Below are 14,746 nucleotides of genomic sequence, written 5' to 3' on the forward strand. Positions count from 1 at the left end.
TTTTTAAATATTAGCATCAAAACGTTCAGAATGTTCAGGGCATTCATGCTTGTACTCTTGGTATTCATAAATGTTTGGGCTTTTCGAAATTTTACACATTTTTGGTGAACGATTTCAGTACATTTTTCTAATTTGTTGTGCACTTTGAAACATATGCAATATTATTATCAAAATGTTCTGCAGTTTCAGAATATTTATGCTTTTTGTGCAATTTCTTTTAATTAAAAAAATAATTTAAATTCTTTTTGCACTTTTGAAACGCATGCAGTATTGCTATCAAAACCTTTAGCACGTTCAGGACATTCTTTCTTGCATTCTTGGCATTCATACATTTTACGCTTTTTTTATTTTATGCAATTTTTGTCAAAAAATTCTTGCACTTTGAAACTTATGGAATATTGGTATCAACATTTTGCACATTCAGGACATTCATGCTTGCCCTTTTAGTGTTTTGTACATTTTACAATTTTTGGGAAAAACGCCCCAAATTTTATGTAATTTTTGTGATTTTTCAAGAAATTCTTTAAACTTTTTGAGCACTTTCTGCAAATAATACAAGTTTGGTGTCAAAATATTCAGCACTTTCAGGACATTCATGCTTGCATGTATATTTGGTATTCAGAACTTATTTTGCATTTTAAAATTTTTTGCAACTTTTGCCATTTTTTTCTAGAAATTCTTCAGATTTTTTGTTCTTTTTAAAACCCGTGCATTATTGGTATCAAAGCATTCAGGACATTATTCAGCAATTAAAGTCAACTGCTTCAGCATCTTCAGCAAAAAGCATTCACACTAGCATTATTGCAAGTGATGCAACTTTTCTTAATCAAATTGTTGTGAATCAGGAGTAGATGAAAACATGCAGTTTAAAAAAATGCTGTTTTTGTTTGTCACATGTATCTGATGCATCCACTTGTAGACGACTAGATCCATGTACGTCTTCGTTTTCCTCGTTCTAGCTGGTAATTGGGAGTGGGAGGAGCTGTAAAGTAGTGGGATAGCTTGTGTAGAAGGAGGTTTAATGTTTCTCTGCTTCAATAGTTACCTTCACAACTCAGAAGTGATGAACTACTGCCGCTTTGCAGAAACTATGTCCTAGAAAATGACACAAGTTTGTTTTTGTTCAGAAATCTGCATCCCCATAATAAAAAAGACCACTGGGAACATTTTTTTAATAGATCCAAACATGACCAGAGTGGGATTTAGATGTTTAAATGACCACTAAATTGCAAACTTCCAAGTAAATAACTGGCCAGAATAATATAGACATCCTTTTGATTCTATATCTTTAGATCTGAAAGAAAAAGTGATCAAAAATGATCAAGAGTTTCCCCAGATTTGAAGGAGCTCCATATGGGTCTTAAAGACTGGTACTGTGTGGCTACATATATTTAATTATTGAATCCACAATGAGGAAACCCACAATTAGATCCAGCTGAATTCTGATTACTCAACTCAAACCATATTATTTGTTTTACCAGAATAGATTTTGCTCTTTTTTTTGTATTGAGGTTTTGATTAAAAATGCTGTAAGTGTTTCTTGGTGATTTGTTTTTCTACCTTTTGAAATGTTTTTTCTCTTGAAAGATGGCCGGCCTGGAGGTGGGGAAGAAGCTGTTTGCCATAAATGGAGACCTGGTTTTCCTCCGATCGTTCTCTGAAGTAGAAGTTTTGCTCCGACAATGTTTTACAAACAAAGGACCAATAAGAGTTTTAGTTAGCACCAAGCCGAGAGAGTAAGCCAGATTTTTGCCCAATTTATCACATGTTTTCCTTTTTTTTCAGCTTTAGTAACTTTTGTTCTTAATTTGCTTTCAAGGACAGTCAAAATCCCTGACTCAGCTGATGGGTTGGGCTTTCAGATTCGTGGTTTTGGACCTTCTGTGGTCCACGCTGTTGGGAGAGGTAAGTCCGCCATATGTTTCTCATTAGCTTTACTTATGTTACACATCTGGCGAACACTTGCTTCACAGATCATGGTAGTTATTTGGCATGAAGGGGTTAAAAAAAGGCATTTCCCTTCTATCTCGGAATATTTCTATGACCAAAAGCTTCTTCCTTCTAACCTAATGCACAATAGTAGAGCTGCTATCGGTGTTGCTGGAAGATAAGGACCTAAAAGAAACAATTTAAAAGCGTCCTCTGAAAAAAAAAATGTTACCTTTTTTTAAACAATCTAAACAGATAAAAGTGCAAATAGATTGTACGGTTTTGCAAGTTGTGTATCTTTGTAATTACATGGGATCCTTCTGCATTTGCAAACCTTCTAAAACAAGAATCAGAGTTTATTATAAAGGACAATTTTACAACGCCCCACAGGGAGTTACGCTTTAAAAATAACCCAGAAAAGGTGAAATCCGAAGTGGAATTACAGATGTTTTAAGGCAGTAAAATCTCTCACTAAAGACATAACACAATCGTTTAAACTCTCAAAGTTCAAACCTTTGTTGAACAATAAGTCCAGTATAATAAAATGAAAACAAAGATTTGTTCACGATTGAAGATCTACGTAGATTTGGTAAACTCAACGTATTCTGCAAAGGAGATAAAGAAGATTGATTGACAAGGTCAACAGCCAATCAGGACGCAGAAAACTGTTATTAAAAAGCATGCATAATTACTCAAAAAAGTCTACAAAAAAAAGCCTGACCGTGGAAGGTGAGCCACAATATAGTGAACTGAACTTAATAAAGCACAAAAACAGTCAATCAAGCTACAAAAAAATCAAATTGTTAAACATTTTATTTTAGTAAAGCATGTAGATATTAGAATACAGGTGGAAAAAAAAGACAAGTACAGATTTCAAAAAGCTTTTATGATGCTTTTATGCTCTTTATGAACTTTGCGGTTCTCCTGAACTGCTCCAGAAAGGCTTCCCCTTTAGTTTTGAGTCTGGGGACTAACAGGAGCGTTTGGACAGACGACGTGCTTGTGAGGCTTTAAAAGTGTGAATAAATAAGGTGGTTCTGCACCGTTCGCATGCAGCTGTTGCGACTAATCCTGCAGATTTGTCACAACAGGGCAGCTGTTGTGGAGCTGCAGCTCCTGTACTTTGAGAGGAGTCAGCTGAGGTGGTTTGTACATCTGGTCTGAAAGCCAGCCGACCATGTCCAACCCAGAGGGGCCCTGTGGCAGACCCTGAACGTGCTCGAAAGACAATATTCTTGGAACACGTGGGAACGTAAATTTTGGGAAAAGTGTCTGGTACAGTTTTAAGGCACTACAGTCAAAAATAGGAGCACTATTTAGTCTGTTATTCTTTCCCCCGTGATATTACTAAACTTTAAGATTCTTCTATAATCGGTGTCACGTCCTTGTCCACCGCAGATAAGCAACTTCCCTCCTCTGCACAACACGTTCCCTCTCAGCCCCGCTGAGCTGCTAAAAACAGGAAGCAAAGGCGTAAATAAAGAAGCTTGACCTGGTTTTGTGCACAGTTTATAAACAATGGCTTTTTATTCGGCATGCTTGTGTTCCTTTATCCTGTTTCATCGTGCACCTGTATGGAACATAAGTGCTAATCCCCGCCATTCGACAGGCACGGTGGCCGCCGCTGCCGGCCTTCACCCGGGACAGTGCATCATCAAGGTGAACGGGATCAACGTGAGCAAGGAGAGTCACGCCAGCGTGATCGCTCATGTCACCGCCTGCAGAAAGTACCGGCGACCGTCGCAGGTGAGGCGAGAACGGAAAAAGAAATACTCAAATAAATGAGAGAAGTAGTCACGAAACAGAACAAAAAACATACATGAAGTTTTTAAAAACAAATTATTTCTAGTTATTAAACTGAGCAGACAGACTTCTCAGCTCCCGTTTACCCCCATCTCTCTTTCTCCACGTTTCCTTGTCTTGGATCATTTCACAGAAATAATAATAGTTTTGGCTTCTGCTGGGCTGACCCCTGGCTCACAGTGGTGGGGTTGTTGTGGGAGACTGGAAGACTGCAGAGCAAAATGGGATCTGGAGGTGGCAGAAGAAAGATGGGAGGGGACGGAGGGCGAGACAGCTCTTTTCTAATTATGAGAGAGTGGTTGACAGCAGACGAGTGAGGAGGAAAAGATGGTCAGACCACCTGTAGAAGGTGGGAAAATAGCAGCGCCTTGGGTGTACGGTGCGAGTCAGTGTACTGTGTCATTCTAATTAGAGTCTGTTGGGACTTTGAGTGTAATGATGCACCACAGTTTCCAAAACTACTATAGGGGATCTGGTTTATATCAAGTGTGGACAGAGAGGAACCACCCTCTCTTTTCGTTCCTGTGCAGCAGTCTGTGCTCGTGCACAGGAACGCCACAGCGCAGCGAGCAGCCGCGGCATGCAACCCTGGCAGAAAACCCAGTGTGGGTTTGGGTGTGGAGAACCGACACAGACACACGGGCCTGTGAGGCACGCTAGACTAACTTGACGAGATTGGCGTGGGTTTCGCTCTTGCGGTCTCACTGAGTGCTGCGTCTCCGTGTGTTTGTGAAGACTTTTTCAGCGCACGCTCTGCCAACCCAACTGTGACACTAAACCTCACAACCAGACAGAATCAACCATCATCGATCCCTGAGCCTCAGTCTGTGTGCACACACAGCAAACGTCTGTGTTGGGTTTAAAAGTCTAGAGAAAGGAGAACATTGGTCATTTTCTTTACCATTTGTGCACAAAATATATTTAATGTATCATCTTCTCTGCAGCAAGACACCATCAAATGGGTGTACAACACCAGTGAGAGTGCTCAGGAGGACAACCAGAAAACCAACCAGAAACCCACCACTGAGGAGAATGGAGATGGATTTGAGTGCAAAGTGGAAGGTGAACAAGCACACAAGTGTTACAGACACACCGGCCATTTGAGGCGTGTTCAAGAACTGGCAAAACAAGGGTTCTTGTAGACATGTTCACACTGCACAAGCAGGGATGGGCTTCTTCTTCTTTTTTTTCTACAGCTTAGCTTTGTGCAAAATGTTAAGGCGTTGCAAATCTCACAAATCATCTGTCATTTTTTACAGCTCTATTGAGTCTATATGAAAGATGTACAAGTTACAATTAATAATAATGATCAATTACGGTCCATTTTCAAACGGTTGGCGCTTCCGTAAACTTAAACTTATACGATACAACAGCATCCGAGTCCCTGATTGGTCAAAGTTCAACTTAAGTTTACTTTCAGTGCATGTTCAGTGGCCGTGCACTTTGCTTAAAGAACCCGAAAATGGTCTTAATAATGTGCGTAGCAACGCATAAATGCGAGAGTTTTGAACGCAGAGGCCTGAAATTCCCATTTTACATCGAGTTTTTGATCAAAGTACTTGAACGCGGTGTGAATGTGAATGCAGCATTCAGAAAAACAGAATCGTGTTTCCAATGAGATGAAGCATCAAACTGGTTCCTCAAAAGGATGAATATCTCTCTCTGGTTCATCAAGTTTTCATTTGCATCCATGAAATGTATGGATCGCTATTAAAATGTAAATTAGGAAAGCTATCACCTTCACAGCACACGCTGTACAATTTATGTAGTCATTGGTTTGGTGTAAGGTTTTCTCATGATTACTCATGTGTCTGAATGAAAGCTATAAGCAGAAGAAGAGTTCAGATTGTCTTTGTCGCCGTGACGACGCACAGGCTCATACTTTATTCTATGCTCTCCTCATCCTCAGAAGTGATGGACAAATTCAATACTATAGCCATCATTGACGGGAAGAAGGACCATGTGAGTCTGACGGTGGACAATGTCCATCTGGAGTATGGAGTGGTGTACGAGTACGACAGCACTGCAGGCATCAAGTGTCATGTCCTAGAGAAGATGGTGGAGCCAAAGGGATTCTTCAGTCTCACTGCAAAGGTATTCTGTGAATTCAGCCTCACTTTGGTCACGTTTGACAGATTCTTGTGTTCTTAAGAATGCATTTTTTCAACAGGATCCCACTCATAAGTGATGAAAATGATCAACTTTTTAATGTAATGGTGGAAAAAGTTTTTAAAACCGTCATCTGGACTACGTTGAAGGCATTTGCGAAGTGGCTTTAACTTAAAAAACTGCGCCCTGATTACCTTTTTTCAAACTATTTCTGCTATGGAACCATCATATATGAATGAATCTTCACAGATATTTCTTAATGTTGTCAACATATTGAATATTAACTTAAAGATATGTTATATAAAACCCACTCCAATCATCTTTTTAATATCGTCCCTTGTGTGTTTTTTAAATATGATTCTTCAATTTTTACCCAAAATAAATACAATCTATATTGTTTTCTAGGACGTAGTTTCTGCTGAGCTGTCATAGTTCATTAGAAATTCGTCTCTGAGTTGTCAGGGAATCCATTAGCGTGGAGCAACCACGCCTCATTCCCCTCCCTGTTGCTGAGACCTTGGAGCAGGGATCTTTTAGCGTATTTTCTACATCACAAATTATCTATTTTTTTTTACATTTTTCATCTGCTACTGATACACAACAATTATAATAAATAAATACTTAGAAAAGCAATTTTGAGGATAATTTTCTTAATATATGTCCTCCATCATCAGAAAAATGGCACATGAACATGCTAAAAGCAACACGATTTTCATCAAAGTAAGTCTTTTAGCCACATATGGGAACCTTTTTTCTGTTTGTCTGAGCGACTGGTAAAGTAGAACAAAGCTGAAAACGTCTTGTTTTGGGCAGATTTTATGTCAAATATTTTCTTTAAAATACATTTTTTTCGCTCTCCTATCATACTTTAAATCCATCATCTCCTCTCAAAGTGTGCCAGCTACCGAAATCATACAGTGTTTGCACATTCAGCAGATGGAGCAATGTCTCAGTAGATGATGTACTCACAAGTTTCCATGTAAAGTTATTATTATTCTATTTATAGGGGGATTTGTAACCAATCTACTTTGGATTGAGAGTTAAATTAGCTCTACTGTGCCCTTTCACTTGAAACGAAATACCAATTCTTTACAAATCCCTGTGTAATGTTTAGTCTGTGTCTCAGCTTTGTTAAAGCTAGCAGCTCTGTTGGTGTGCAGGCTGACGGTGCTTAATGCTAGTTAGAACTGACAGCTTTATTTTAGTTCGTTTTTCTCCCCCCCATCTGGGTTAAGAGCATGCTTTTTACATCCCAGCAGTGATGTTCACAGAATGATTATAATTAATTGAAGACACTGAGGACAGAAGATTCTCTCAGACAGAGATGCACACTTGCTGATGTGGAAAATGGAAAGCACTTTGCAGCATCCTTCTGCCAGATCCCATGACAAACGGCCACTGGTTCGGTTTTAAATCCAAGATCTCATCCGGAGAGTCCAAAGATGATTTACGAATGTTATTAAACAGTCTTTGCTGTAAAAACAGCTAAATTACGCTCACTGACATTCCAAACACAAACTTGGCATATCCTCTTCTCTTATAGACAATTTCCTATTGCTGTGAGGTTAAAGAAATCTTAGTGTTTATATAAACATCAGCTTCAGTATTAAGTGGTGTCCACTGAGATTTGTCTGATGTTGAATTTTAATAGTGGCGGTCCTATCCTGGGCTTTTGGATCTTCCTGTAGTTACGTTTCCTCTTCTGTTTCTTTTTGAGGCTCAGTGATTTGAATCCCCTCATCTCTTTAGATCTGTTCTCTGATCAAAAAAGGCCATGGGTTTTTCCATGGGATTTTTACTTTTCTAAAGTGAGAACTTTCCATTCTTTAGTGATATTTTTGTAATATATTTAGTGTTTTTTTCTTTCAAGAGGAGATAATATTTTGTTTCGTGTGACATTTTTTATTTTTTACTTTCTTTGTGACCAGATCCTGGAGATGTTTGCGCGTAATGACGACTTGCTGGTGCAGATGTGTGGGATGTTGAGTTCAAGCTGCGAGGTGATCCCCGAGGAGCTGCAGAAACGCTTCAGCAGCATGTACGCTGAGAGGGCGGAGCACATCAACCGGCGCATCTCCAACTACAGAAAGGTAACTTCCAAGCAGATCTCAATGGAAGAAAAAATGAGGGCATTGTTGCTTTGGATCTTTTTTCGACAATTTTATCATTTTGTGCAAATTAAAGATAAATAAATTAATTAAAACAACCAATTTGTCTCAGGTAATGCATAAAAAAGTAGAATATTTAAACTGAATTTCTCCCCTGTGTTGTCCATATGGAGAGAAAATAGACTCATCTGATTTGTGTGTGCATCATTTTTGATTTGTAACTCATAAAATAAAATTTGTGAATAACTTTGTGTACTTGCAATTGTGTATTCACAGGTGTCAACATCACAAATTACAAAAAAATATAAAACATAAGTTACATTAATTACAGCAGCACATTCAAATATTTAAAAGTACGAATCAATCACCTAATACGCAAACACAAAAACGCATTTATGCACAAATTAGAAGTGAAACTCCTTTTATGTTTCAAGATTTGTGTGTAAATGATGTTTATATGCTGATCAGAGTTTTTTTATCAGTCGCTTTGAAGTTAGATTGTGAATATTATCTAGTAAAAACTTGACATTTTTCCACTTTCTTAAACAGATATACCCCGATAATTAGTGTAAAAAAGTATAAATATACATATTTAAAATGTATGAGTATGAGTTACAAATCCAGAATTACACACACACAAATCCAAATATGCAGACACAAGTAACAAATCAAGAATTGCGGACACAAATCGAGTCTATTTTCTCTCCATACACGTAAGCTTCAGGAAAGCTGACAGGGAACTTGTTTACTGCACTTGTCTGCAGATTCCAAAATGTTGGATAAACATGAAGTGGACATATAAATATAAAATCTGCAATGCTCCTATTTGAAATTACTATTTTTCCTTTGGGACAGAGTTCAATGGTATTACACAACAACAAAGGAAAAATATGTCTGTTTATATTCTGTCATGCAGGTCATGTTGTCACAGGGTTCTTTTCTTCAGGGCAATTGGACTTTAGCTTGAAGTCCTACTGCTGATGGAGGATTTAGTTTATTTTTACTGGTTACTTTGAATGTATAAAAAAGTAAAAAACTAGATTATCTATGTGCAAATACAAATGTCAACAATAATATTGAAGATTTGAGTATTTAAGTGTCCAGGAACTCACTAGTATTCCATGTTTGAGTCCCACTTAAACACAATCTTAGAGTAATCAGAACTTTATATTTTCTGATGGAAAAACTATACTTAAAAACTCAGAATGAAGCAATAAAGTAAACACTGCTCTTAGGAGATGTGTTTTTATCAGCAAGACTTTCATCATTTTTTATGAAAAGAAGAAAAAAGGGAGCAATAGAGGAAGGAGCAGCATCGCTCTCTTTTACTCCTCAGGTTTTATTTGAGAAATTCAAAAGGATTTACAACTCACACCGTATCACTGTTAAGATGAAAAAAGATTTATTCTAAGGATAAAACATAGAGGAAGAAGCAGAGCAGTGTAGTCTATTCTATCCAGTGCAGTCAGGAAAGCTCTGCTCTGTATACTGGGGAAAGTGAACAGCCCCTTCCCAAAAGGAGGTTAGGAATGGGCAATATATCCGTGCCAGTATCGGGATCAGCAGATAGCTGATTACATTTGAGTTCATCGGTATCGATCCAAAATGAATAAATCCTCCAAATTGTACTGATAGACTTTATTTTTGAAATGTGTACTTGTTTCTTAAAGATCCTTGTCTCTGGGAAGCTTTTGTCTACAGTCATAGCCAGTAATTTTGTGAATAAAACTCAAGCTACATTTGCCACAAATCGTCTTCTTAAATCAGTAAATGTGCATGTGTTTGTGACTAAGATCTTTATGTTATGACAATAGAGTGGAGTGATTCACTAGAATACCATCTTATATTTGCTGTACCCCAAAGAAACTCCAGTTATTCAAAACAAAACTAATGCCTCTCAATGTGTCAAAAGCTTTATTTTGTGCATAAAACGAACCATCATGAATGAAGACAGTGATCAAACTTATATTCCATAAATTAAAAAAAGAATCCTTATTTATTATGCAAACAATTGGATGACAGCTGTTTATTGTCAAACGTTTTGATCATTTTTTATTTACATCTGCAGCTTTGGCCGTTTTGGATGATTACATACGAGTGTGCGTGACAAACAGGAAAAGATCTGACACAGCATCAGAGGGGGGCCTTGGATTAATTACCGCTCATAATGATCTGTGTGCAGCCACAGTCAGGACTTATGTTGTGCATTATGATGGAGAGAATTGAACTTTTGGAGAAGTTTGGAAAAGAGTTGAAGAGCAGAAATAAAAAAAATGTCATTTAATGTTTGAGGATAATTGAAGAGATTTTGAAACATACCAACATTAAATTTGTTTTGTCTGTTCAAACTTATTTGTATTCTTGTGATTATACAAGACAGGATGCAGACTCTGTGATGGAAAGTTCAAGGAAAGTGCAAACAAACCACAACGGGCTCAAGAAGACTTTTCTGGCTTATAGCAGATTCTGTTCCAGATGAGATTTTATGTCAAGAAAGTTTGCATAGACTCAGATGTCTTAATACTATGAGACTCCATGTGTTGAAAACCTACACTTTACTTGTAGAACACCTGATTTTCTGTGAGAAAAGTATTTGATTTGACTCTGATAAAAGAAGAAATCTCACTCTGAGCTAACATGAGCTTTCATTTGAAAGGCTGTTAAAATTAAACATGAACAGTCCAAAATTGAAATGATGAGGGTGAGTTTGGGGTCTCCACATGTGTGAGCAATGACAGTCTGATTCTGTCTTAAATCTTTGATTTGGTTTGAGTGTTGGAGTTGTCAGGAGGGATGCTGACAGAGTACAGTAATGGGTGTCCGCACTTTCTTCTGAAGCCAGCTTTCATACTGTGTAAATCAAATAAAAAGGCTCTTTTGTTGACAGGTTTCACTCTTTATTTCACATGAGTCATTAGGAAACATGGCTAAAATGATAAATTATACAACAATTATGACTTGTGTAAGTGTTTTTTGGACTCAAAAGAAGTTGGGTGGTGACGGATATTAATACAAACCCTGAATTCTATTTATGGTGGGTATTCAGATATTCCATGGATTTTTTAATTATGGGTGTGTCTTTTCAACTTTGTTCCAGTTTTCTCGGGTTCTAAAGAACAGAGCGTGGCCCACCTTCAAGCAGGCCAAGGCCAAGGTGTCTCCTCTCCATAGCAGCGACTTTTGCCCAACGAACTGTCACATTAATGTGATGGAGGTGTCCTACCCGAAAACCACCACCTCCTTGGGCAGCGCCTTTGGTGTGCAGCTGGAGAACAGGAAGAATTCTTTTGAGAAAGGTAGCTTTAGCAGAGCTGAACAGGGTGAGTCTATGGAGCATAAGAAAAAATAAATACATTTTTCTCCAGTATAGACCAATAAAATCCTAAATAATCAGAGATTTAAGTCAGAATAAATTTCAGAAAAATATTTTTGCAAACACTTTTAATACATGGTAACTGTGTGTACAGGAAAGCTGAGTCCTATGGTGAACGTCCAGCACACCATCACGACCATGGCTGCGCCGTCAGGCCACAGCCTCGGCCGAACAGAAGGTCATGGACTTCGCTTTTTGCTGAGGGAAGATGATTTGCTGATGCTGGATGCGTATCAGAAACTTCTCTACAAACTAACTGCTGTTTTTAAGGAGATGGAGACGCACGTTGGTCACATTCACGAGTGAGTATGTCGATGTTTGCCTGAACATTCTCTCGCATGGGTAGATGATTGTTACATAAATTTACTACACAGGTTAAACAGAATTATTAAATAACTTGTGTTTTCTCCTGTTGTGATAAACTGTGGAATAAAGTACGTCATTATATGAATTATGGTATTAATCAGAAGTTCGAGGTCAATATTGTTTGGATTGCTCAGAAAAATGTCCTACTGTTTTTGATGTGATAAATTGAAACCGAAATTCTACCCCTTGGTGGTGTAAAAGTAAAGGTAGGAAGTCTGATAGAATAAAAAAAAAAGTTCACAAATCAATTTTTTAACTTTTATTTCGCCATTCTACTGCATCACAATGTCACAAATTTAAACGAAAACACCTAAAAATCAGGCTTTTAACATTAAAATAGATTAATTAATTAATTACAGGTCACGGTTGATTAATCCCATAAAAAATTGATCACATGACAGCTCTATTTATGTAATCATTAATTTATTTTTAAAAATTAAATCATGAAAAATATAGATGGATACGAGCACTAAGAAGATAAACTGAAAGGTGAACTACCCATAATATTGCAAAAAAATTGATATCTAGAAAAAATATAATTCATAAAAGATTTGTATTTTTGTGATAAATCTGAGACTTTTCTAGGGGGGCATTGAATCGTGTGGCCTTCCAAGAAATTGCAAGTTATTTTTTTGTGTGCTTTGGCTTCATTCTTCACACTTTCAATTTTTAATAAAGTTTTTTTTTTTGTCACTAAAAGCTATAAAAATGTAGCTTCAATTTAATTGTTTAATGTTTTTTTTTATTCATAAGTGTTATTAGTTTCCTTATTTTTCACATGGATTACTATTTATTCATAAAATAAGAAAACCTGTTAAAGCATCCTGTTTTAAATCCCAGTTTTTGACTGTAGCAACCTTTTTAGGTCAAGACTTTCCATCTGGTATTTATTGAACATACATGTTTACATACTTTGACATCCGTGAAAGGATCATGACCATTTATCATGTATTTTTTCCCTTCAAAAATCCTATTTATTTGGTAATTGCTGTATGAATTTCTATATTTTGCCTGGAGTCAAGGTCAGTTCACAAATAATTGAAGAGAAAAAGTTGGTGTTTCTACCGACTGGAACAAGAAAGACAATCTGGGTAAAGAAGTGTGTGACGCTGACAAATGCCTGCACAGCACCAACAAGGGTGCTAATGAGGTCTCAGTGGCGGATTTGAGCCACAGCAGTTGGTCATAATTTGTAGCTAGCTCACTGATTGCAATGTCTGTCGTGAATCTTTTTGATGATCATTTGATTGATTTAGGCTTCTCCAGTCTCACTGTAATTTAGAGAGTGACATTAAAAGTTGCTGGAGAGAACAGAGCTGTCACTTTAGCGTGGAAATGATGAGAGGAGTACACAGCAGGGCTGATAATGACTGAGTCTGGACAAACTTTGTCATGCTCCTGTCACTAGGAATTAGCTCAGCCTTAAATAGTCCTAGATGAATCAAATGAGACGATGATGACCTTTACCTTGAGCTGTCTCCTCAAAGATGCAGATGGTTCACACTTCAGGAGCGTTGAGGGAGCACACGAGGGCCTAACGGCATGGAAACTAATAAGATACCTGTCTTGGTGCATGATTTAACCTCTGAGAGGTTGTTGATCCTTTGTTGGTTCTCATTAGTTTGCATATTAACCCATCCACTATGTGGCCGGGGTCATTACTGCGCTGCTACTTCTTTTTTAATGTTTTTCTTCTTCCTTGTCATTCCTTCCCTGCTTTAGTTTCTGTTCAGTGTGTGTCCATTTTCCTGTTGGGCGCCATCACTTCAGACAGTTTGTATTTTAATGCCGCTATAATAAGCTAAAGTGACCAATTTATGTGTCATGTCAAACATAACCTCCTTCCGTTCCCATCAGCAGAAGAGGAAGTCTGAGAGCGTTTCACGGCAGATTAGGAATATCCTTACAGTAACTTTGGAAGGAGAAAAAAAAAAAAACCTGGATGCTGCCCGATGTTACATAATTTCTTGGCCGGTCCTCGAGGAATCCATTTCGAGGGAGCGACCTGTGAACCTTTTCTCAAGGCCACAGAGACCAGGTCACATCTGTTAGATGACATAACTGCTGACGCGCTTCATGCCGGGACCTCCTCCCTTCCTGGATCAAAGGACAAACTTCCCAATTTTAACCCCCCGCCAATTTATCATCTCCTCCTTTTTTGGTGCTCATTATAAATAAAGTAACTGGCGAAGATTTAAATCTGCAGATTTATTTGTCACCGTGGACTGGGGTGTTATGCAAATGTGTTGCTATTAGATTGCTCGAAGTGAAACTTTGTAATGCAAATGCACTTTTAGATGCAATCAAGGCAATTGGAGTCTAATAGTTTTCTGTAATGTGTGAATGTACATTAAGGAGCTCTTTCTGATTTGTTCCAGTTGCAGTTTTGCAACTATTATTCCCCAGTGTCCAGTTCTGCATCTCTCCTTCCAACACTCTGAACCCCTGAGGCCCCAAAATGGACTTGGTGCTTTATCAAGCATCAGCCAATCACAGGGCTAGAAGAGCTTTCCATGGGGATGGAATGCCACTTTGCTGTGGAGGCGCATTGTTGTGCCCCCCCCCCCAACTTATCCGTAATGAGGGCATGATTGTGACCTGATCAGGCTGGGGAAAACGAAGACGGGAATGGGTTTGCACGACACAGGCAGTTTGTTTTGATGCATCGCAGCCCAATTTCTGAGCAGAAATGTCTCGGAGGCCGATGGTGTGACTTAATGGAAAAAATGTAAGCAGCTCCGAATTAAAAGGAGTCTCAAACATAAACAGACATTGCGTGTCTGAGTGAACGCGTGGGGAAAGATCAAAAAAAGTCCAGGCGTAGCAGTTATTGGGGTATGGCTTTAAACACCACCATGTGTTGCTGCAACTGTGAAAATATCCTGTCTACTCTCTTCCTGCTTCTCCAGAACGCAGGCCAATAGTAATAGTGAGCAGGGCAGCCGATCCGCGTGTGTTGACACAGCTGCACCTTACAGCATGTTTGAACCTTTAAATATAATGTGGACCCCTGACAGTCTGAAGTTGTTGTGCGGAAGCCAAACAAACAGTCGGGGGT

The 14,746-nt window shown here is 38.3% G+C and overlaps 1 protein-coding gene across 1 annotated transcript in view; it reads left to right on the forward strand.

Moving 5' to 3' along the window:
* prex2 (phosphatidylinositol-3,4,5-trisphosphate-dependent Rac exchange factor 2) overlaps positions 1-14,746 on the forward strand; it is a 90,079-nt gene that overhangs the window by 42,972 nt on the left and 32,361 nt on the right. The window contains exons 18-25 of the mRNA XM_024280258.2: positions 1,588-1,736; positions 1,820-1,905; positions 3,539-3,675; positions 4,677-4,794; positions 5,642-5,826; positions 7,770-7,931; positions 11,047-11,269; positions 11,417-11,624. Coding sequence (XP_024136026.1) covers positions 1,588-1,736; positions 1,820-1,905; positions 3,539-3,675; positions 4,677-4,794; positions 5,642-5,826; positions 7,770-7,931; positions 11,047-11,269; positions 11,417-11,624 — 1,268 coding nt within the window. The remainder of the gene's footprint in view (positions 1-1,587; positions 1,737-1,819; positions 1,906-3,538; positions 3,676-4,676; positions 4,795-5,641; positions 5,827-7,769; positions 7,932-11,046; positions 11,270-11,416; positions 11,625-14,746) is intronic.

Source organism: Oryzias melastigma, linkage group LG20, assembly GCF_002922805.2.
Source record: "Oryzias melastigma strain HK-1 linkage group LG20, ASM292280v2, whole genome shotgun sequence".
Taxonomy (NCBI): Eukaryota; Metazoa; Chordata; class Actinopteri; order Beloniformes; family Adrianichthyidae; genus Oryzias; species Oryzias melastigma.